General features: G+C 36.3%; 1 protein-coding gene across 1 annotated transcript in view; it reads right to left on the bottom strand.

Moving 5' to 3' along the window:
- The window catches only part of RAB2A (RAB2A, member RAS oncogene family), a 61,726-nt gene that overhangs the window by 6,979 nt on the left and 29,492 nt on the right, over nt 1-25,255 (bottom strand). The window contains 3 exon segments of the mRNA XM_087825394.1: nt 10,867-10,978; nt 18,425-18,517; nt 18,955-19,037. Of these exon segments, the coding sequence (XP_087681520.1) occupies nt 10,867-10,978; nt 18,425-18,517; nt 18,955-19,037 (288 nt within the window).

Below are 25,255 nucleotides of genomic sequence, written 5' to 3'. Positions count from 1 at the left end.
ATTTGGCGAGCCTCTTGCTTTCCCATGCAGTGCTCCACTCCAGGACCAGAAGCCTGACTCTCTTCATTTTACCATTAGCTCACACCCTTTGCCCTACTTTGATTAATTACCATGTTCAGTCCTTTACCTTCATTAGGCATTAATTGCCTTCCACCTCAGACACTAATCTTTCAACCCTTGGCAGTAGTTATCTGAATGGTCCTGATAATATCTAATCTTAAGTAAATTTTCAGGGACTTTTATAGCACAAATTAAAGTAAATGTAACAAAAACTATAAATTCATTATGATTCAAATACATATTCAGCAAACACAAGCTTATGGGTACCCTACCTGTATCATTTCTTATTTGCCCAAGGGCATCTGTTAATTGTTACCACAGATCAGCACTTCTCTAGGCACTACAGAAGATACAGGACCAGGATATAGTTCTTATTGTTGCTGAAATAACAATTTAGTTGGGAGAATCTAAGCACAGGGCTTAAAACTCTGTTGAAGATGCTGGACAAATAAATGTTCTGCACTGACAAGGAGAACATGTGCAGGGCAGGACTAAGGCAGGTCTGGCTATAGGCCATGCACAACATGTGAAGAGGGCCTCACAGCTGATGAGAACAGAGGCAAAAAATATATTTTTATCATGGTTTAACAGTTTTTAGGGCAAAATACTGAAATTCTCTCCTTGTGTAACATGCTGCCACCTGGTGGAAAGATAAAAATTACAGCACTGTTAGGTAAGAATTCAAAATAAATTGAATTATCTTAGTATTTTGGGGTTTTTGTTGTTGCTGTTAATCTTCACGGGAGGACATTTCCCCATTGATTTCAGATACGAGTCAGGGGGGAGAAGGAAGAGGGGAGATAGAGAGAGAGATGTGAGAGAGGAGCATTGATTGCCTCCTGCACCCCAACTGCGCTGAGGATTGAACCCGCAACTCTTAGGTTCATGGGCCAACACTAACCACTGAGCCACACTAGCCAGGGCAAAGGATCTTAGTTTTATTTAAACATCTTGAACAGATGTTAGACACAAAGTACCCTATAAAATAAGTGACTCTTTAGTTTTGTTCTAGTACTGGGAAACTTGAGATGACTAGAATGCTATTTAATTTTCTTCTCAATTGCTAATAATGCTATGGACATTACAAGTGTCTATTTGCCAAAGCTAATAATAACCAATATTTACTAAGTACTTACTATGGGCCAGTCACTATTCTAAATGATTTACATAGGTGTTCATTATTTCTGAAGAAAAATTCAAAGTAGGTATAGTAAGGAAATTAATTTTAATTTTCTTTCATTTGTTTTCATGAAGATCAGTTTAAGGGATGAAGTTAGACCTCTAAGAGTAGCAGAATGGTTAAGGGTGGGGCTCTAGAACCAGATTACCTAGGTTCAAACCTCAGTGCCACTTACTGGATATGTTGCTTTGGACCCAAAGCTTAACTTCCCTGTAAACTGAGGGTAATAATCATGCCTACTTCACAGAATTGTTGGGAGGATAAATGTAACACATTCATGAGTGTAGCACAATGAAAACAGTGCTTGTCATGTAGTACTTGATGCGTGTTGGGGCTTTCGTCATCATGAATATTTGAGTGCAGTGAGAAGAGGGTACAGTTGCTAAATGTGAATGTGCCCTGAAGCACTGTAAACTAGAGAGAAGGAGTGATCAATGCTCTTCAGTGAATTAAAATTAATTCTTGATTAAATAAAACTAAACATTAAAAAAGTAAATTAGCAACACGTACTGTGTTTAGTGAGCCCTGAAGAATAAAACATATTGAGATCAGACTTAAATATTATGCAAAGATAGGAAAGTCTTAGAAGAACATTAGACTAGAATTCAAGATTGCACAGTTTAAATACAAAACTCCTTCGAATTCTGTGACTTTAAGATGTTCTGATTTTATTTGGTTTAGCTTCAGTGGGAGATGACTCATACATACACCATCCAATACAGTAGCTTTCAAGTTATATTTCATGGAAATCCTGTCAGGGCCACCTCTTAGGGATGGGTAGGAAGCAGGGAGAGCCCGATGATGGAAGAGCCATTTTCCCTCTCCCCCCCATTCCCAAGGCACCCCCACCCAATGCCATTCTGTTCTTCTTTCTTTCATACTGAGTTTCCTGTGTTCCATTAAAAGAAAAAGAGCCACTGCTAAATCTGCTGATTTAAAAAGCACACTCTCACATCCTTTCAAAAGCTTCTAGCTAAAAATCATTTTGGATTTCTAGGGTTATTTTGGAAAGTATTTAATATTTGTGATTACTTTCATCCTTTGTGTCCTTCCTTCCCTTTACAAAAATTAACAGCACCAGTGAGTGCTTGTTAAGGAGGAAAGGAGATGGCCTAAACAAATCTTGATCAATTTTACTAGGAAAATAAAGGGGAGGAAGAAACCAGAACCAATAGAAAGGTTTGGCAGATTATAGTATTTAAGAATCTACTGTTCCTATTCTGTCAGAGACAGCACGCAGATATGTTTAATTCCTTAGTAATTTAGTTCTTCCATGCAACAAGCATTTACTGAGTACTTGATTTGTACCAGGCACTGAGCATACTCAGGTAAATTATGAGTATCTTTAACCTCAAAGATATAATACAGGATATAAATCCAAAACTGAAACATAGCGTGGAAACTTCCACAGTAGAGAAAATGTGACATGACCACTTGATGATGAAAAACTGTCAAGAGAAAAACCACCATGAGGGCCCTGAGTAATACATAAGCCCCTACTCATTTATTAGGAAAATTAAGAGGAAGAAAGAGCATTATGGACAGAGAGGCAGATTTTTAAGCAGTTATGTTGGAAGCTGGGGATGGACAGACATGTCTAGAAGATATCAAGGAACCCTGAAAAGGCAGGAAGCAGGTGGACAAAATCAGAGGATAGTTTAAGCAGGGCTGGGGAAGCTTTTTTCTGTTAAGGGCCAGTTGGGTATGTTTAACATCATTTGTAGGCCATACAAAAGTATCAACTTAAAAATTTAGCTATGAAAAAGGCTCCTAGATTTGTTGAATTTTGAGTCCCACCTGCGATTGCCTTGGCAGGGCCAGACCAAATGATTTTTCAGGCCGCAAGTTCCCCACCCCTGGTTTAGAGGGAGAATTATAAGGAGGTAGAATTGGCAAGAGGGAGACCAGTAGGAGTCTAAAACAATAATCTAGGAAAGCAATGAAGGTCTGAAAAATTAAACCAGTGGCAACAAATATGGAAAACAAAGATCTACAAATATGGAAAATTTAGTATCTACTTTGGAGAAATTAGCAGGACTTGTTAAGTAGGGTAAGAATGGTAAGGTGCTTAAGGAACACTCCACTTCCGGCTTAAGTGACTGAGATAGAAGGGTATGCAGTAAACTGAGATAAATAAAAAAGGAAGAAAATCAGGTTTCAAGGATGGAGTGAAGAGTTTATTAGACATGGAATTCTAACGTTTGTTATATACACGTGGGAAAGTCTTGGTGGTTGGTGATCTACATAATTGTGCGCCTATAAATACACACTACAGATAAATGTGAGAGTGTGTAATAAGTGACTTTTTTCAGTAAAGTTTAGTTATCCTGGTTTAAAAGTAGAGAAGATGAGTGTAACTTTCTAAGTTAGTGTGCTTTGGGTCATCCTTAAAGTTCCCTGGGGTGATGGTTAAATAAAGAGGGAGAAACTGATGCTCGTTAGCAGAATCTGCCAATTTGTGGAACAGAGTAGTAAATATTAAACTAAACTCTCCTCAAGCCTGATAAGGTCAGGTCAGATTTCCAGTGGAAAGTCCAGACAACACAGCATAAGGCAGGTAAGATGTGTTCTCAATGCAAATTAAATCTGTAAGATTTTCAAGTACTGGAACAGGACACAAGTCTTAGCAAAAGACCTTGAAACTGGTCTTCTTAGTTACTAAAGTCTTATCAAGTCCTGTGTTTTCCCCTGACATAGAAATCTACCTATCTGATGTCAGTTTAGATGGCCTGGCAGGTTTCTGCAATCTGTCTTAGGGTTAGCTGGCTAGACTTTCATCTTAGCTCTATCTTTAGTACTTTAACAGCTAAGCCAAGAATTTCCAGCCCTGATTTTTTCAACAGTTTTAAGATATTTTTAATTACTAGACTTTTGCTTCAATTTCTGACATGAGTGTATGTATACAGGTTTCACGTGTACAACTGAACAAGATGTTTATATATTTTTCTGGTTTCACATAAATTTCCAATCTTAAAAGTAAAACTGATGAATATAGGAAAAAATAACCCATCAAATGGCTAAGAGATTGAGAAGAATATTTGACAAAGTGACAAATGTTTGGGAAATGGAAATTTAACCATTATTCACACCAAGTTCACTTTTAGGCCCATGCTAGAGAGAATATACTACTTAAAGTTTTGGTGATGCATAACTCTAAGGAAATAAAATGTTCATGTAGAGCAGGGGTGGGGAACATCTGGCCTGTAGGCCGTATATGGTCTGGCCCTGCCAAGGCAACTGCAGGTGGGACCTGAAATTCAATAAATCTAGGAGCTTTTTTCATAGCTAGTTTTTAAGTTGATAATTTTGTGTGGCCCATGAATGATATTATAAATATCCAAATGGCCCTTGGCAGAAAAAAGGTTCTCCACACCTGATACAGAGGGAAAATATACAGGGAAAACAAAAAAGGAATCATAGATGTCAAGATATCACTTCTGGGGTATTTTGAAGTCTTTGAAAAGCTGGTAGGAGGCTTTTTGGGAGGGGTACTCTTCCTAGTTTGCCATAATTTTTGCTGCAGTTATCCCTAGGTCTAAAGAAACCTTTCAAACCACAAAGACCCCAGGCTGCTACTGGAAGAAGCTCCTGATTAAAGGAAGAGCCAATCTGTTCATTGGGTTTTCCAAAAATCTCATGGGTTTTTTTTAATCCTCACTCGAGGACATGCTGAGAGAGAGAGAAGGAGAGAGAGGCATCAATGTAAGAGGCAAACAATGACAGGTTACCTTCTATATGTGCTCTGACTAGGGATCAAACCCACAACCCAGGCATGTGCCCTGACTGAGAATTGAAACGGAAACCTTTTGGTACACAGGATGCCACTCAACCGAGTCACTCTGGCTGGGCTAATAGGTTTTTAGAATGCTTAGGGCAAAGAAGGTTTAGGACAGAATTCCACCTACACGTTAACAAGTAAGACCAAAGCAAAACCTGATTAAAAACTGAAGAAGGCCCGCCAGCGTGGCTCAGTGGTTGAGCGTTGACCTATGAACCAGGACGTCACAGATTCCAGGTTAGGGCACATGCCTGGGTTTCAGGCCAGATCCCCAGTGGGGGCATGCAGGAGGCAGCCAGTCAATGACTTTCTCCCGTCACTGATGTTTCTCTCTCTCCAACCTCTCCCTTCCTCTCTCTAACATCAACAGAAACATATTAAAAAAAAAAACAAAAACCTGAAGGAAGGGCAAAGGCTGAATTAAATAAATGAACTATCCAAACATTTGTTATCTAGTTTATGGGAAAGAAATTGTGGTAGGTGTTGGGGATGCCAAGATGAAAAGACAGTCTGTTTTCAAGGAATTCTGCCCTTCTGGTGAGCCAACATGAAAAACAAATGTTGTCATAGAGTGCTAAGATAAATTCATGCTCAGGATGACACAGGAATGAATACAGAGAAAAGGATATATAAATTCTGACTCTGTGTGCTTGTGTGTGGTGGTGGGTGGTGGTGGAGGGGGACAGGGAGGTGGTGCCACGTGTCATTCCAAGAGGAGGGATCAGACTTGACTATATCTTTGAAGGATCGAGTAGGAAGGAAGGGCATTTCAAGTACAGAGAACACTTCCTGTGGAGGGAGTCAAGAGCAGCACCCAGCTGATGGCTTAGTTTAATATGGAGAGCACACTGTGGGGAGTTGGCAGAAAAAGAGACTTGTATTCTAAGCGAAGGATTTTGATTCTGAAGCTGTGAGGAACCATGACATGATTTAGTAAAATTGGAGTGTGATATTCAATTTTCATTTTTAGAAAAAGGATTGAAACATGAAGTTGGGGAGTCCAATTAGGAAGCAATTAAGGAAGAGGACGATGTGGAGAGATATTTAACAGGTAGAAAGAACAAGGCACGAGTGGAAAACGATACACGTTGACTAAATAAATTACTGTAAAGCAGAGAAAGGAACTGCTCTAGTATGCAGGGAACTGAAGATCCACAGAGCAGAGAAGGGCTATCAGCTCAGTCTGTGTGTGGTAAACTGGGAGGGTCCGAGAACCACTTATGCAGAGATGTCCAGGCAGCAGTGGTCAATGTGGAGCTGAACACACGTCCTAAGAAGGGTATCTGAAGTCATGGATTTAGGTGACATTTCAACACGAAAGAAAGAGCTGGTAAAGGGGTCTGGGAAGGCTAGAAAGGCACAAAGAAAGAGGGGAAAAAGGTTTCATGAAGCTAAGGAAAAAGGAAGTTTCTAGAAGAGTAGTCAAAAATCCCCAAGGGATTGTTTAAGGTAAGAACAGAAAAGCATTTGTTAGGTGAGGCAGTTAGGAGGTGCAGGATGACCTTGGCCATGGTAGAAGTCACTGAGATGTGAAAAAGAATGGGGAAATGGACATAGGTCTTACTACAAGCTAGAAGGGAACACATCCAGAACTGAAAATAACAGTTTTTATTGTTAAGATAGTTGAATGTAATTATGTAATTACAGGCTGAGAGCCAAGAATTGGTAGAAAGGAGATGATTAAGATAGTGAGAAGGTCTAAAGAGATAATATCTCTGAGGAGATGGGAAAGGACTCTGCCAGATTCTTCAGTCTCTATATTCCTGAGTGAGCCCATGATCAGCAGCATCACTATCACCTGAGAGCTGGATCCAAACGCAGACTTTCAGGCTGTACCCCAGACCTACTGAATCATAATGTGCACTTTAACGGTATTTCTAGGTGATCTGAATGCATATTAATGTTTGAGAAGGAATGCTCTAAATACAACTTATTTGGGAAAAATTTTTTTACAATATATTCTGAGCTTAAAAATAGTCTCCACATTCTCCACTGCAACCTGTGTTACCATGAAGAGAATAAGCAGAATAAAAGAGACATCAATCCCTCAGGTGCTGTGTGTTCCCCAACCCTAATTCTATTTTTGGGGGGAATGGCTAAATCACACTTGGAAATCTCTGGGTTACATAAAAGCCAACAAGTTTCTTTACAGTGGGTTCTCAAAAACTAATATACTATTATAAATTCTGGTTTTTAAAAGAGGGGGGTATCGTCCAGCTTCCACTAAACTCGCCTGACTATGTAGAAGTGGTCCTTTTGTTAACACGCCTCAGAGGGGAGAGAATAACCTTCAGAACTGCTGCTCTCCACTGTGCGGCACAGCATCAAGGGGAATGGACGGGAAACTGACCCTGGGGTCTGAGTCCTCTACAAAAAATGGAAGGGATGTATGTAAAAAAACATTGACAACGTGCCATAAAAATATACAACAGCCTTATTATTCCAGGTACTTGACATGTTTTGATCATTTGAAAATACTTTCTAAAGAAATTTTCCACTTATGAGACACTCTTCTAAATGCTGATAGCACACGTGTGCAATACAGATCACTGGATTACAGTGACAGGAGAGGGAGCTCCTCGGCATCTTCATACCAACTCCTCTGTCTGTCACAGGACAGACCATAGGGGTCAGATCTCCCTGGAACTCTGCAGAGCAGGACACTAAACAAAGTTGTGGTTCTGGAACGGACTGCCAGAGGGTGGCAGCTGAGGAGCTGTGAACCTGATGGGGAGCCAGGGAAGTTACCAGGCAGACATGGTATCTTGGTGTCCTCAATGACCTTCAAGTCTCACTTAAAAGTGGAAGTCAAATTTATCAAAAATATTTACTGCTGGTAACAGTTGATTCTTATTTGCTTATCAGCAAAATCTTTAGTGTAATTAAGGTCAAAATAATTTTTTCAGCCAGAGGTAAAAGAGCCTAAACCTCATTTTCCTAATATAAAAAGTGATGACACTACAAATGCTCTGCACATTTAAGATAAATATTGCTTGAGTAAATGATAGGCAACTAAATACAGGGTTTCTCCCTACATGCTTAAATATGTGTATAGCATCCAAATATTATGTTTAAAAAAATCAGTAGTAATGGGAATTGAAAATGTAAAGAATGAGTTCTGATCTCCTGTTACTATGGGAATACCATATAGACAAGACTATTTTGGTTAAAATTGGCTTTTTAATTTCGTTGACATTTAGGAGATGAACTCTAGGGTGTACTACTACTATCATATTTATGAGTATATTTCCTCAGTGAGTTATAAAAAGGATAAATGATAATAAATATTACATTTGGAGCTATACCAAGTTGTATAAAACTGATTAAAATCCACTTCATAGAAAGAATTCCATTATAACTTCTAATTTGGAAATTATAACATAGTTTGAAAACAAATACATTTAAACATAACATTTACGTACCATATCAGTTTGCTAATACTGAGGTTTTATATAAATAAAGAGTTGTGTGTATATAAATATTTCCGTGTATATATGTGTGTATGTGGGATTGTTATAATTTTATAAACATAAAACTATATCTATCTACCTACTAAATAGATCTTATCTCAGAAATTTTTAACTTGGTAAGTTATAATCTAGTTTAAGCAGACTAGAGTATCATTTTATTTTAATTAATTAATTACTCCACACCCGAGGATATTTTTCTATTGCTTTTCAGACAGTGGAAGGGGGAGAGAAAGAGCGAGAGAGAGAGAGAGAGAGAGAGAGAGACCGATGTGAGAGAGACACAACGACTGGTTGCCTCCTGCATGCACTCTGACTGGGGGCAGGGAGCGAGCCACAAACCGGGTATGTGCCCTTGACCAGGAATTGAACCAGGGATCCTTTGGTGTGTAGGCTGATGCTCTAAGCACTAAGCCACACCAGCCAGGGCAATTATTTTTATTAATGACCACAGGTACAGAATGTCTGCAGTAAGTGCTGCTAAAACATTAATAGAGTAACCAGGTTTCCACCACTATTTGAAAGTAGCGTGTTCCTATGAAACCTTTCCTAAGCTGAAATGGCACAAGGTGAAGAGTATCCCCCTCTATTTCTTGAAAGTTCGAGTTATGCTACTTTGCTTTTACCAAAGACCTACATTAGTATGGTAAAAGCAAAGTGGTAAATCGGGAACTTTTGAAAGTGGTGGATACTTATATTTCATTTAAATGACAACAATAATTTGCTACTTACAAATAGATACCTACTGTCACTTGTTAAGAGTAAGGACAATGAACAAAAATGCAATAGAGACAGAACTAGAAATCTAGGATTACTTTTCAATAGTTGATGCCTTGTTATCTGACTTCATAGTATGGCACTTTATTAAAATGCACACAATTCTGTCTATATGGTTTGCAAATCAACAAGAAAAATCCACTGTTAACAATCAATAAAGAAATGTTTCTATATGTCTTTTTTTTAAAAAATAAGTTTTTATTGATTTCAGAGAGAGAGAGAAACATTAATGATGAGAGAGAGTCATTGATCGGCTGCCTCCTGCATGCCTCCTTACTGGGGGATTGAGCCCGCAACCGGACCATGTGCACTGACAGGGAACTGAACTGTGATCTCCTGGTTCATGGGTAAACACTCAACCACTGAGCCACACTGGCCTGGCTGCTTCATATGTCTTGAAACTCCCATAACATGTGGACCCATATGGTTTAAAATACAACACCTGTAATAAAGGAGTCCCTCTCTTTAGCAAGCAGGTTTAAATGTCTATTATCAAGTTGAACGAAGTGATGGAACAGATTTCTCTCTGGGTTTGCTGTGTGAAGTGAAACATTGCTCTTGTATGGTGTATGTTATCAAGTCGAAATTATTGGCAGTAACAGGTAAAGCATTAGTTGGTGCCTACAGGAAATGCATTAAGAACAATCACAGAGCATCTCATCAAGTATAGATAAGTATAATGTCTTACCTATGAAAGAATTCTTCAGTGAATACCAATGCTGTTCAATTACTATAGTCAATTTCTGGGTTCAAGGGTTAATTAGAAGAGCTCCAAATATTCTCAATAAATATTTACTCACTGTTTACTATGTCGAAGGCACAGTGCTAGCTGCTGCCTATGACCTCATCCTCTGCTATCCTTAGAACAATGAGATTCTTTAATCATTTGTTTTCTAGAATCCCTTTCAGCAGTTGCTCTTAAGAGTCTTACCCAGAAGGTGGAACTACAGTATTACTTACTTTGGGCAGCTACTTACGTTTTAGCCTCATTTCTGCTTTTCATAGAGTATAGCAGCAATATATCTACCTTATAGAGGACTGTCTACTCACCTATGTACAGTATCTTAATACCATATTCAAACATGTACAGCATGAAAGAACATGATGTGTTCAGAGAACTTCCAATAGTTCAAGTTGATTAATGGACATAACTGAGATATTGCAAATTTCATCTATTAAAGATGGAAGAATTCCCATGCTTTGTATAATATTATATGGCAGTAAGATAATAATTTACTTATTTAATCAAAAGTGGATATAAATAAGCTACAAATGTTCATCATCTTGAAACACTTCCAAACTTCATTAGTGTCCTTTTCCTCCCTCTCATGTAACATAAAAAAGATTTTAGGGAAAATGTATACAAAGATGTGTTAAAGTATTTTGGCTTCAAGAGAAGGCTCAGAATAGAACTCAAGAGTCTGATCTAAGATAAATGTTACAAGGCATTCCAAAGGAAAGGAATTTTCCTACTTTATGATATTCAAAGACTATTAGTGATTAAAAAGCTTATGGAAGATACACCAATAAATAAATATTAAAGTACATAAAACAACTGCATTAAGTAAAAAGATGATAAATATTTAAAAGGGCCTCTCACTTACCTCTTCTACATTGGAAGCAGTCTTAGCAGAAGTTTCCATGAAGATAAGTCCATGTTCTCGTGCAAAAGCTTCGCCTTCTTCTTTTTTTACTTCCCTTCTAGATTCTAAATCACTAAACATAGGAAAGAAAAAGCCATGATATAAACCAACACAAGACAAACAGAGAAATCTATAAAAAATGTACCAAGAGTTTCAAAGTTGTACTGATCATTCTTTCAATTAATTTTTAACACATAATAATCAACTGCATTATGCTGGGTATTATGAGGGTCAAAGTGTTTAGAACACACTGATTAGTTTCAAAGAACTAACCATCAAACAGAAGATTCTGAATTACAGTCCTACAATGCCAAAACTAGGAGAAACCTAAATGGAACATCTAGCCCAACACCCTGCCTCTGAGTATATTGGATTCCCAAAGAAGGAACCATTTCACTCACCATAATAATCTGAGAGAGCAGAACTACACTAGTTTCCTAACCCTTCAGCCAAAGTGACTTTCTATAAATGTGATTAAAAAATAAGTCACACAATTCTCAGAAGCTAAAGGAAACTGCTTAAAAAATCCAAAGTATTAAAAAAAATATATTAATTAGATTATTAATCCCAATTGGTTTAATTCCCAGTAAAGCTGTTAAAAGAAAAAGAGAAAGAGAATCAAAAGTCTAAGCTAGAAACGTGGGGGAAAAGCATGGTGCTCATTTTTATCACTGAATTGTATTAGTAAGGTAGAGGGGGAAAGTAACAGTCTACCTCAAGTGTGTTTTATTGTAAAAATTTTAAAACTTCACTATTATAAAATATTTTAAGCACACAGAAAAGGACAGAGAATAATATAATACCCATATACTTCCATCTAGCCTTGACACAGTACTTTGACAGATTTGTATCAGTTTTTCTGTTGAGATATAAAATCAGTAGTTACACAGCTGTATTGCCTCTTGTGTGCCTGTCTGTTCCTGATCTCATTCTGTTCCCTCTTACCGCAAAGGTAATTCACTCTCATGGTACTTCTATATTTATACTCATGTAGAGAAGGGTTTTTTTGTGTGTGTTTTTTTTTTGTTAATCCTCACTTGAGGATATTTTTTCCATTGATTTTTTTTCAGAGAGTGGAAGGGAGAGAGGGAGGGGGTGAGGGTGTGTGTGTGTGTGAGGGGGGGCATTGATGTGAGAGAGACACTGATTGATTTCCTCCACACTCACCCCGACTGGGGCCTGGGATCAAACCTGCAATCCATGCATGTGCCCTTGACCCCAAATCAAACCTGCAGGCTGTTGCTCTAACCACTTAGCAACACTAGCCAGGGCGGGGTGTTGTGTTTTTTTAAGTTTAAAAAAAATACAGATGTAGCTATACATCTTGTTAATTTTGGTCAATATTATGTTTTTCAGATTTATATATATAATGTATGTAGGTCTAGTTTCTTAATTTTCTACTGTTGTATTATATTCTATTGAATGAATGCAACAATTTATTTTTAATTCTCCATTGACATAGTTATTTACAATTTCATTTAATTCATTTGACAGATCAGGAGACTGAGGCACAAAACAAAGAGGTTAAATAAGCATCCAAGCTCACACTCTAGGAGGAGCTGGTACAGTGATTCCATCCAAACCACTGTGCTATACTTATATCATTAAACCATTTTTAATGACTACCTTTTCTGATAACCAATTACATTGAAGAACTTTTGTCAAATAAGGAAAAATATAAAGAAAAAAATTACCCATAATTTCACTTTCCCCAAGTAATTAAACACCTTGGAAAATATAATTCTATATTACTCATTTTGTTTTCCCCTACCAGAATATACTTGTATCCACTATTCATTGTAATTTGGTGTGTGTTTTTTTACTTACTAAATTGTGGAACATTTTCCCATGTCATTTTTGTAGTCTTTTATAATATTATTTTTACCAAGTGCACAGTAGGGGTTGGTAGTATTTTATGCAAATCTACATTACACAAATTAAGAATAATATAAACCAAAAAAATATGTTAAAGTCTCATCCACCTAATGTTAAGCAATGTCAATGTTTCGACTTTGCAAAATCCAGCAGGAATTTCATAACTTCAAAACTGGCTGACTGGGTAAGCTGTCAATCATTTTTACAAAGTTGCCGCGTCAGTCATTATCAGTCACTGTTGTTTCTGTTGATTAAAACTTCTGTGAGTGATTCCGGTGACTGCTCTGTAATCTCCATAGTTTTTACACTTTAGAAATATTTTATGATTTATTAAATGCCATCTAAGCGTTCATTCAGTGGAACAAGTGCTGAAAAAACACTCCTAAAAATTTGAAATGTTGGAAAGAAAGTCTGATATAAGATACTATAAAGGGAATAGCAAGTATATATCATGATGTTAATTTAGGCGACCGTGCTATAAAATATTAATGGTAAGAAGAGAACATAAAAAACAGGAAAACTAAGTTTGCAAATATTATAGCATTAAGTAGGCAAGGATAATTCATCCAACTACAATCTGAGGGCCTCCTGTGAGTCAAGACCCTTCCTGGATCTGGGGAAAGACCACTCAACAAAACACACAAAAATCCACCCCCCAGACTAATGGAGCTTGCACTCTAGTAGGAATTAAAAATGGAAGGTGGGGGACGGGGAAACGTGCTCCTGAAATTCAGCTCATTTATCTGACAATCATTCTTAAGGAAAAATTAGCACAAAATCTTCAAGAAAATACCCTTCCCTTAACTGCCCTTTCCCCCATTTTATGCATATGCCATGCTTTATTTAAACAATCTCTTATGGAGATATTTAAAGTTATTCCCAGTTTTCCACTACCAGTCTCTGATTATGTTTACATTTTGAAATGTTACCTTAACATAGAGGGTTAAGAACCAGGACGCTTGGGGGACTGTTTCTGTTTTATAACTCTACTTTGGTAACTTCCTCAGTTTTCCAGGCATAAAATCATACTGTTGTCATTGACATTTCATCCCCATTAATTCCATCTAAAGTGCTTTCATTAATTAAATCTTTCTTTCCTAAATCATTCTCTTACTATGTCCCCTTTTTGCTTAAGGTCTGTATGATAATCCTTTAGCTATTAAAAGTTTCCATCTTTGTAGATATTGCTTCCTGTTTCTTGTATAACCAATTTAAAATGCTGTAGTAAGAAAAATCTGTGTTATCTATCACTCTGACTAGGTCACTGCCCTTCTCAAATCCCTTCACTGGCTCCCTAGTGCTTAATGTATATAATTCAAAAATTGCTTATTCCCTGTTTCCATGTCTATCCCAATTCATCCCATCTAATAATAATCACCTCATTTATCTCTGCTCATTCCCATTCACTCTTTGCATGTCATATTTCTTTTTCCCTTTCTCCTAGCTTCTTCCTTAAAATGACTTTCCACAGCTACTAGACCCCTAATTATAAGGGCACCTATCCACAGTCATTAGAAATATCTCTTGTATATACTATACTTTGATTTTTGTTTTTATATTTGGACTGTAAGCTCCTCATGGGCAGCAACCAAATTTAAGCCACCAGTAAGATGCCACCCACCCTGTTTCAGACACAAGGAAAACACTGGAGATAAATATATAAAAATTCTCTTTCATCTCCAAATATTTTCCTCTTATCATTTCACATATCACCATTGAATGATAGTATGAATACTTCCATATTACAAAGATTAAAACTTCCTTCCAATAGCCTTAATCTTAAATGGTCTAGTGAGGTGATATGAATGAGGAAAGGATAAGCAAGAAAGCCAAGATAATACATACATCTAGTTACAAAATAACCAAAAATTAGCCTTTTACAATGGAAGTATTGCTTATGTAAATATTTTCTCTTAACAGCAAGCCTAGATTTCTATTAAAACAATAATTTCTACAATCAAATCTATACAGTATAGTTATTTGCTATCTTGCTTTTAAGTAGTACAATTGTCATAAAAGAAACTGTACATTTAATATAAAGTTTGATGATATATGTGTACCTGTGAAGCCATCAGCCTCAAAGTTCCTTACACCCCACTGTAATACATCCTTTCCTTCCCCTGTACCCTAAACAATTAACGATCTGCTTTCTGTCACTACAGGTTAGTCTGCCTTTTCCAGGATTTATATAAATGGGATCACACACTATGTCTTCTTTTTGTCTATATTTTTCACTCAGCACAATCGTTTTGAGATTCATCTACTTTGTTGTAATACCAATAGCTCATTCCTCTTTATTACTGAGTGGTAGTTATTGTATGGCTATATCACAATTTATTCATTCACTAGTTAGTTAAAATGTGGGTTGTTTCCAGTTTTGCGCTGTTACAAATAAAGCTGCTATGAAAACTTGTGTATCATTTTTTGTGTGGACATATGAAACATGTTTATATTGGGTAAAAACCTAGGAATGAAATGGCTAGGTGGTATGGCAGATGAATGTTTACTTTCTAAAGGAACTACCATATTGTTTTAAAAAGCTGTATCACTATGTTCCCACCAGCTATATATGAGTTCCAGTTCCTCTACATCTTTGCCAACACTTTCAATGTGTGCAATAGTATATCATTGAGGTTTTCATCTGTATTTCCCTCATGTTTAGTAGTGTTAAATACTTTTCATGTGCTTACTTGCCGTCTGTGTATCTTCTTTAGTTAAGTGCTGGTTCAGATCTTTTGCTCATTTTAAAAAACTGGGTTGTTTGTAAGAATTCTACATTTATTCTAGATTCAAATCTTTTGCCCAATATATGTTCTGCATATATTTTTCCTAGTCTGTAGCTTGCCTTTTCATTTTTGGAACCGTCTTTGGAAGAGAAAAATTTTAAATTTTGTTGAAGTATAATTTATTTTTTCCCCTTTTATGCTTTTTTCTGTCCAATAAGAAATGCTTCACAATACGAGAGACACTAAAATTTTGTTTTCTTCTAGAATTTTTAAGTACTTTTAAGCTCTTATGTTTAGGTCTATGATCCACTTCCAGTTAATTTTTATATATGGTGTGAGGTAAGGGTCAAAGTTCATTTTTTGGCACATGGCTATTCAACTTTAAAACACCATTTGATGAAAAGATTACTGTTTCCCCCACTGAACTGACTTGACATCTTAGTCAAAAAAATAACTGACCATGTATGTATGGATCTATTTCTGGACCTCTCATTCTGTTCCACTGATTTATGTCTCATATGCCATTTTATCAGACTAAACTGATTATAGTAGCATAATAAATCTTGAAATCAGTATTAGTGAAACCAGTGAATCCTCCAATTTTGTATTTTCATATAAATTTTCAAATCAGCTTGTCAATTTCTGCCTCCTAAAAAAAGGCTAATGAATTTTGGGATTACGGCAAGTCATTAGGTCAATCTGGGAGGAACTGACATCTTAAAAATATTTAGTTTTCTACCCATGAACAAAGTCTATCTCTCCATTTATTTAGCGTGTTTTGATTTTGAACTTAAGGACTCTAAAGATTAGAAAGTAGTCATCTAATATAGGAATTTTAGGAAGATCAAGTTAACTATAGCTTACAGTTGAGGAATCAAATAGCTGTGAAGAAAATGGTTTTTAAAAAATTGTTTAGGGATCATTTATTTTTTGTTGAGCTATAACTGACAATAATACTGTGTAAGTTTAAGGTATACAACTTGTTGATTTGATACATTTACATAACACATTATGATTACCAATACAGCATTAGCTAATACCTCCACCTCCATCATGTCACACAATTATTTCATTCTGTGGTAAGCACATTTAAGATCTAGTCTCTTAGTAACTTTGAAGTATACAGTATAGTATTGGTAACCACAATCACAACGCTGTGCGTTCCATCTTCTAATTGCAAGTTTGTACCCTTTGACCAACATCTCCCCAATCCATTAATTTTGTTTACAATATTGTCCTACTATCCTATAATATCTGAAGGATCTGTAGTGGTATCACTCTTTTATCCTGATACTGGTACTGTGTCTTCTTTTTTTCATGAGCAGTATCTCTTTTATTTATCTTCTAAAATTATAGTTTTTTTTAATATCTCCTCATTTGCTTACCTTGGGTTTAATTTGCTCTTGTCTTTCTAGTTTTTAGTCTTAAAGTGAAAGTTTAGGTTATTGATTTGAAACTTTTTCCTAATATAAGTATTTAGTGTTACAATCTCCCTTTAAGCACTGCTTTAACTGCATCCCACAAATTTTCAAAGATTGTAGAGATAGAAACTAACTTCTATAAAACAGGTAATGGAAATAATGTGGCTAACAGAAATGCAGACTGTGCCCCATGAAATATAATTATCATCCTACAAATATCGTTCAGTTTTGTATCCATTTGTAAATTCATGTCAGCATTCCTTATTTGATTATAAATGTTGTACTCTGAGTTTTCTTTTAAATCAATTGTAATATCTTACCAGTTCCCCATTAATTAATGAGATAAATAAAAGCTCTGATGTGCTCATTATCGTGGAATCATGATTTTACCTAAAATCATGATTTTTCTAAAAACATCTTTTTAACACTATTTTAAAAACCTAAAGAATGAATGAACTGTGTCTAGCATTTTAGAAATACTAATTTCATTTCTTACCACTGTAATTTTCTACTGAAGTTAGTGGTAACTTGCCTGTGCTCTTGCGAGTTTATAGAAACCATGGGGAAAGAACATGTTTTTTCCATGTACTATCTTTTTAAATGTAGAGCACAAGGACATTCACTGCAGATAATGCTCCCTAGAGATATAAAGTAAAATAAGATTGGGGGAAAAACATTAATATGACACCAATATAAAGCCTTAAAAGTAAGTTTAAAAGTGCTGATGTGATATCCACTAAACAATTTTTAAAGTGTTTCAGGATTTTAAGTAGAAATACATGGGATCAATCACTGTGTTGTATTAATTCATAGACTGAAAAAGGGGAAAAACATTTTTCTGAGTTCTGACAGATACTCATTTCTACTGCCATGTATTTAAAATAATTTAGGTAATATTTAATAGTGACTTATCCCCCAAATAATCAGTGGGTTTTATTTTAAATTACTAATCAGATAAAATTTTCAAATTATTCTTTAAAGTATACCTTCCAATAAAAACTATTTGAAATGATAATAATAATTTCCAACAAAGTTTATCTGTATTTTAAAAACCAAATTATTTCACTCATATGTAGAATATAAAACTGAAACTCAGACATAGACAACAAACAGCATGATGGTTTCCCAGAGGGAAGGGGGTAGGAGGAATAGAGGTAGCAAAGGGGGCCAAAAATATGGTGACAGAAGATGATTTGACTTTGGGTATAGTAGGCACACAATGCAGTATACAGATCACGTATTATAGAAATGTACACTTGAAACTTATATGATCCTATTAACCAATGTCACCTCAATTTAATAATAATAATAATAATAAACCCAAATGAAAAAACACCCAAATGAAACGTCTTAGGATTTCCAAAATTTTATAATTTAAGAAACCACTAACTTATATTTGGACAAATGTAAAAGATAAGTGCTTTAACAGCAATCACATAAACAGCTAACCACAGTCTTCATAATTGATGCAAAAAAGCTTCAAATTACTCTTTTTACCTTTTATTTCCAATAAGCATAATGACCATGTTGGAATTGGAATGCTGGCGGGCATCTTCTAACCAGGTTGTCAAGTGGTTGAATGTATCTCTCCTAAACATAAATGATAATTTGATTACTATTGTCAAAGGATTTCCCCTAGCAGTGTACAAGGAACAGTATATATTCCATTAAAGATAACTTATTTTTAGCCATATCCACTTATGCAATGACAACAGATTTAAAGTATAGTGCCTGGACTTAGAGTTCACTGATTACAGTTCAGTTTAGAAAGTAAATATAATAGCACTTTATTAAATTTCAATATACAGATAATATTACCAAATTGATCAACCTGGGGGTACTTTTTTATATAAGAAAATAACTTAGTTGCAAAATTCTGTAGTAAATTTATATTTCATTTAAGACATATAAGTTTTGAAGGCAAATAGTCAGGGCATAAAGGCAAAGCTATACTTTCATTATTGGTCACCATATTTAGAAAAATTCTCTACATTGACCACTGAACTAAAAAATTTCTAAGTTCTCACCTTGTAATGTCATATACTAGTAAAGCCCCCGCTGCACCTCTGTAATATGACCTTGTGATGGAACGAAAGGACTCTTGCCCCGCCTGTGAGGAAAGAAAAGGTTGAGAGTTTCCTTTAATAGACTGTCCTCTTCATTTCCTTATTATTCATATATAGAATATGGGCAGGTAGGGAATGAGTGCATAAAGGACAAGAAGAGAACCTAACTTCACCAATCTTAGGAAAAAGTTACATAATACTACTATTGCTCAAGTCAACCAACCAGATGCACATGCAACCCCCCCACTCCTCACCCAAGACCTCTAAACCTTTTTTGGCAATCCCTGACAACCCAATTTACTGAATGGCTTCACAATACATGAATCATTATTAGAGCACAGAATGGACTCCTAGCAACTAAGCTCTGAAGACAAATTTGAAAGGAAGCAAATAACCCAGAGCCTCACATTTGAATTCAATAACCCACTCCCTGGGGCAGCTGTTGACACTAGAATAAATAAAGTCCATTGTAAATAAATGATGAATGACATCTTTACGCCCACCATCTGCTGGTGTAAAGGTTGTTGGAAGGCCAAGGATGCAGATTTTATCAGTTATATCACAAACTGCAGTGAGCTTTCAACAGTCATCAGATGAAATTCTTTGAGCAATCATTTTATTATGAAAAACAGAAAATGGTTCTGAATTTAATTTATATAATTTTTCTCCACACTTAATCAATTTTCTCTGTATTTGATATATAATGCTGTCAAAAGGCAACAGGATGTAAAAGTCATCTTTATATTTACTTGTGAAAACAGACTTCAGAGATTATGCAAAATTAGTTAATTTCTCCTTTACTGGTGGAACTAATGTTCTATTTTTTAAGAAAGGCTAGTGAGGGATATGCCTATTTCCTTTAAGATTAAAATTGAGACAGTTTTTATAAAAAAATAATTTTTCATTTTAAATCACTTCTTTTCTATCTTTGAGAAATATATGTAAATTAAGTAAACATAAAGCCAGTTTTCACAATTTTTGTATTCAAAATCTACTAACTTCTTGAAACATATTCATGTTTGCGTGTTCTGAACTCTGATCTTCTAATGTAAATATTAAGCCCTTCTTACTCTCAGTACGCATACAGAAGCTCAGGTTCTGCCCTGTTCGAACACTCTACACTTTATACTCCTTGTTCTTGGCTCTCCCACTACACTCCCTCCTTCCCCTGTCCCCACACCCAATGCCTAGCACGGGGTCTGGGCACACAACAACATTCAGACAAAGCCTGCTAAGTGAAAGAATGAATCCTGGTGTCTTACTCGAATGCACAAAATGGTAATTACTGTATCCCACCTAAATAAGTAAACATCAGTAACTCCTAACATGCTAAGATTCAGTAAAAATAACCTCTATGTGGAAACCAAAGATTAGGGCCTCTCTTGGTAACTCATGAGCAATTCTGGTACTCAGAATAATGTCATGCTAAATTAGATACTAAGAAAGCCACATATAAAAGGGCTGTAAAGATAGCTAACTCATTTCACACAGATTGAGGCTAAAACACTAGATGATACCAGTTGGAAGCATGAAATTAATTAAAATTATGTTAATATAATTTATTGGGATATATCTTTCAAAAAAAAAGTTCTTTTAAGTTCAAGTTCAAAATGCAAGCATTATGGGAATTTCTCCTTTAATTGCTTAGCATAGAAAAACTAAGGATTAGATTTTTAAGAGATTCATTTTACTGTGAATTATATACCAAAAAAGGAGTCTGTGGTAAATAACACAAAAAAGGTAAATATTTTACTAGTTTAAAATAAAAATCAGGCTTAGAGCTCTTGTATCTGCCGTGCCTAAATACTGAGCAAGGTAAAAAATCCTTTAAAACAATCTTGCTAGGACATTCTGTGGGATGAGTTAAAATAAATACACTCCTAGGGGAACACCACTACAGAACTAAAACTTCAGTGTTTACAGCCCAGATAAGAAATAGTAAAAGGGAAAATAAATTTAGGAAAAGCACACATCCACATACCACTTCCATTTCTTCCAAATTATTTTGCCAAGAACAAACATGTAATATGGAAATAACATGCATCACCTTACACTGAATCCACTGAATCTGGATTTTGCCCATCATTATAAAAATAAAACAAAAACTCAATAAAAAAACACACATTCCAAATGAGGACTATGAACGTCGCTATGCATCTTAAAATCCCTAATTACATAATAAGCAAAGATCAGAACTCAGAATAGTTTCCAAATTCTTGAGACCTCACTTGTAGGAAAAATACCCTCCACTCTGGCCTAGTCTTTTTGTTAATGGCACTGGTAGCCTTGAAAAAAACTCTTGCTCAAATAAGTGTTTTATTATGGCTTATCTAACTATAAACAAATAGCTAACTGCATAAAGCTAGCCCAATGGTTAAGTAATCTAGTTTTTAAAAAAGCACTTTAATAGAAACTTGTCCAAACTGTGATTGACCTATATTGTTTTAGATGAAAAAGAATGTCAACTTAGAAAATACAGATTTTTTTTTTCCTGTCTCAGATTTATTTGTACAAATAGCACAGGAGGACTCCAGCTCCATGCAGACAGCAGCCCAGGAGTCCTAACAGTCCTCACATTGGCAGGCAGAGGCCTCTACTGTGGAGCATTCGTGGGGGCCTGGGTACTTTGGGAGCCTGCCTGAGCCAGAGCCTGAGCTGCAGCAGCAGCCAGGGCTTGGTCTGAGCCTTGTTTGTCCTTGGACTCTGGGTGACAGAGCCTGAGATCCTTGGCAATGCTGGCACAAGCATGTTTTCCAAGTTTGGGGTGAGCAATGTAGGCAAGTTGACTGAGCTTGGGGCTGCTGCCCTTTGGAATCTTGGGCTTTACCTCCTTGGGCTTTATGAGGGCCTTGACAGCCTTGGCATGTAGACTCATGGCCCTGGAGCTGTTGGCCTGCATCTTCTTCAGGCCCTTCTTGTTGTGCTTCTTGGCAAAGCACATGTTCCTTAGGAACTTGGGGTCTACACCCTTAAGAGATTTATATCTGTGACAGGGGTTTCTTGGTGCCATTTCTATGCCTTTTTTGGGACTGGTTGTGTGTGGTGTGGTTCTTGGACTTGGCCATATTTGCACCGAAGCTCGCTAGAACGTTATTTTTGATCCTCTTCACTATAAAGTGTTGGTTAAAGAAATTTTAGAAACTTGAAACAGAATAGGATATAGAATTCTTTGTAGTAAGGGATTCCTAACAGAAGCTAAGGGTGTAAAGAAAAATGCATTTAATGAAATAAGAGCGACTAGAGCTCTTAAGAGTTGATCTCTACTTGTTTTTTTCAAAATTTTATCTTCTTAGTCAATAAAAGTCTTGTTCAGCAAATTTTTTGTCTGATATCCTGCCCTGGCTATATTCATCTGATTATTCCTGCTTTTGTATCTGTTTACTTTTTTGACTGAAAAACCATTTTCTCCTCCCTCCACTATCCAATTTCTATTCCCTTTGATGACCAGATCGAGCCCCTAATTCTCTCACAAAGCTAGCAAGCCTGTCCACCACAGCCCACAGTTATCCTTTTCACCTCGCAAATCCAAAAGCACTTTCATGGGATCATTTAGTTCTAATACTACCAATTGGATAAAACCAACACACTGCTCAAATGCTTATCTTTTTTCCTCTTTAGTTCTTGAGCGATAGCCTAATAGAATAGTGAAGTGTATTTATAGCAGGCACTAAAATGTTATCTTGATTGATCCCAAAGAGCCAATAAAGTTAGAAAATTAAGATCTGTGAGAATCAATATTACAGTATTAACTCTTACTTTCATTGTTAGTCATTTACCTAACAACTTCAGTTATCAAACCCTAACCAAGACCTCCCCACCCCACCCAAAAAAAGGATTTCTAAGTAGCCAAATAAGCATGAGATCTCAGGTACTTCACTAAACAGACTCAACTTAAGAATCTAGATCAGTGATCAAGGAACTGCTGTCACGGAGGACACTGAAAATTTCATACGATGAAATCCAAATGCAGAAACAAGACTTTTGTTTTGGACAACAGTGACAGTAGTAAGAATCAAAGTGACTTTTAGGCTGCCTCAGTGTCCACAGCAAGGATGGAGATAAGTCAACCAGGACTATAATTCTAGGCCTTTTAAGACAGTCTCCTACAGAAACTCAAGTAGATCATCAGAGAAACAAGGGTTGTAAATAAGACTTAGAGGATGTGATTGCCAACTTCAAATTCTTTTAATGCTGACATTTAAGAGAAAATAGAGACCACAGGTGGGAAGTAAACATTAGAGTAGACTACAATGTCTAAGGTGTCTAAGGTTGCTTCCTGTCCCTGTGGTTGTTCAATAAAAAGTTGATGAACCAAAGGAGGCAACATAGTTGGGCTTCTAAAAGCCTCTCAACTCCTGGGGTTGGGAGGATGGGAGCAGACAGGAGTCACAGAAGCAGGATTGTTTCCTGGTGCTTGGTTCCAGCCCTTCCCCTAGTCCCACCAAATGCTGGTCATCTATCCTTATTGCTTCACTGATACACAAAAATATTCATTTTGGGGGGTGAGGAGCTGGGTATAAACTCATATATTTTACAAAGGACTGAAAAAATGTCTGTGATTAGCTGAAAAGGTATTTTTAGTATGTACATTTCACATGATTTTTTACACGGTTTCACTAACTCTTACCTGATGTCAAAAATATTTATAAATATAAAATAAAAATACTTCTGGGAAATTAAGCAGATATATAAATGTAAAACATCCATGTTACAAATTTTGGGGGAGAATAAAATTTATTTGGGAGGAGACTGGAAAGTGACAAAAAGGAAAGGACAAGTAAGAAGAGAAAAAGGAAAGGACAAAGGCCAGCTGCGGGTCTAAGAGGGAGAACAGACTCCTCATGCCCTCTGCCTTCAGCTACTGAATAGGACTGGGTGCAGCTCATGTTCCTTCACTGACTTACTGTGGCAGAGACAAGCATATCACACATTTGACTTCTGATAAAAGATAAAAAGTGACACACAGGGCCCAGGGAAAGTGCTTTAAGGGAGGCAATGCTCTTACTGTTATCACTGCTTCCAGCAAGGCCTCCAGAGGGTATCTGCTGGTAGCTGGACTTAGCCATTTTCAAAAGAAAACAAAGATGGTGGATGTGGATATTTTCAAGGAAAACTCCTTATTTTTGTTTTTGTAAATGGAAATGAATGACAAATATACTAAGATACTGAGACTTAGTCATTGGGGGAAAAAGATCATTTCTTCAAGTTAACCTACAAAATAAATAGCTGGGAAATGAATGACTTGTTCAAGTTTCAAAAAGCCCAGAGGAAGAGAGGGGGATTATTTAATTAACCATAACACTTGGCAAAAATTTCCCTGAAGGATTCTAGAATAGCTTTGTAAATGCCTTGGGCTGGGAACAGACATGATCCTTGCTAAAAGTGTAGCTTGCTATACACATTCATAGACACACTGAAAAACCGCAATATGGGAAACTTTCACTCAGATATAAACTGAGTGTGGAACCAACCTTAATGTGTGTCAGATAATGTACATTAAAGAGTTTTGGAAATCAGGTATGAAAGTAAGAAAACCAATGACAGTAAGAGCAAAGCCGTTAAGTCAGAGACTCAAAAAACAACCTTCAAAAGTATAAATTAACACACTTTTTTTGAACATTCTGTAAATCCTGGAACAAGTCACTGGGTCCTAGCACCCTCCATGTGAATGGAAGCCCTGGAATTCTTTTGGGGGATAGGGTCATAATGTCTTCAAAGGCACCACCATCTCTCCCTTTTAGACCAGAGGAAAGAAAATTACCCCTTCTAGAAAAGGGAAGTGCAAACAAGAGTTTTTTTCTTTTTCTCTTTCATATTATCCAGCATACAGCAGATTTCTTTTGAAAGATCACTGCAAGATAAAACAATCTACTCATACGTTAAAAAAAAAAAAAAGACTCCTATCAAAAGAAGGGATGGATAGTTAACCTACAAAATAGCTGGGAAATGAATGACTTGCTCAAGTTTCAAAAAGCCCAGGGGAAGAGAGGGGGATTATTTAAGGGAACATCTTAAGGATAGAGGAACAACCGAACAAACTAGGATAAACCAAAGAGGTGGTTTATGCCTAAAATATCACATAATTTTCACTACTATATCAGTCTTGCCTTTTGAAACTATTTTAGTAGATGCTGTTTCTTGAACACCTCCACCAATCCTGCAAGTTGCTTTGACAAAATGAGATGCTTTATTCATTCATGAAATAAAATTTACCAAACATTGCATCAGTCAGTAAACTAAGAATACATGATACAAAGTTGAG

Source organism: Miniopterus natalensis, chromosome 16, assembly GCF_054644295.1.
Source record: "Miniopterus natalensis isolate mMinNat1 chromosome 16, mMinNat1.hap1, whole genome shotgun sequence".
In the NCBI taxonomy this organism is placed as follows: Eukaryota; Metazoa; Chordata; class Mammalia; order Chiroptera; family Miniopteridae; genus Miniopterus; species Miniopterus natalensis.
The sequence above is the reverse complement of the archived record's forward strand: the minus strand, read 5'-3'. Positions and strand labels throughout refer to the sequence as shown.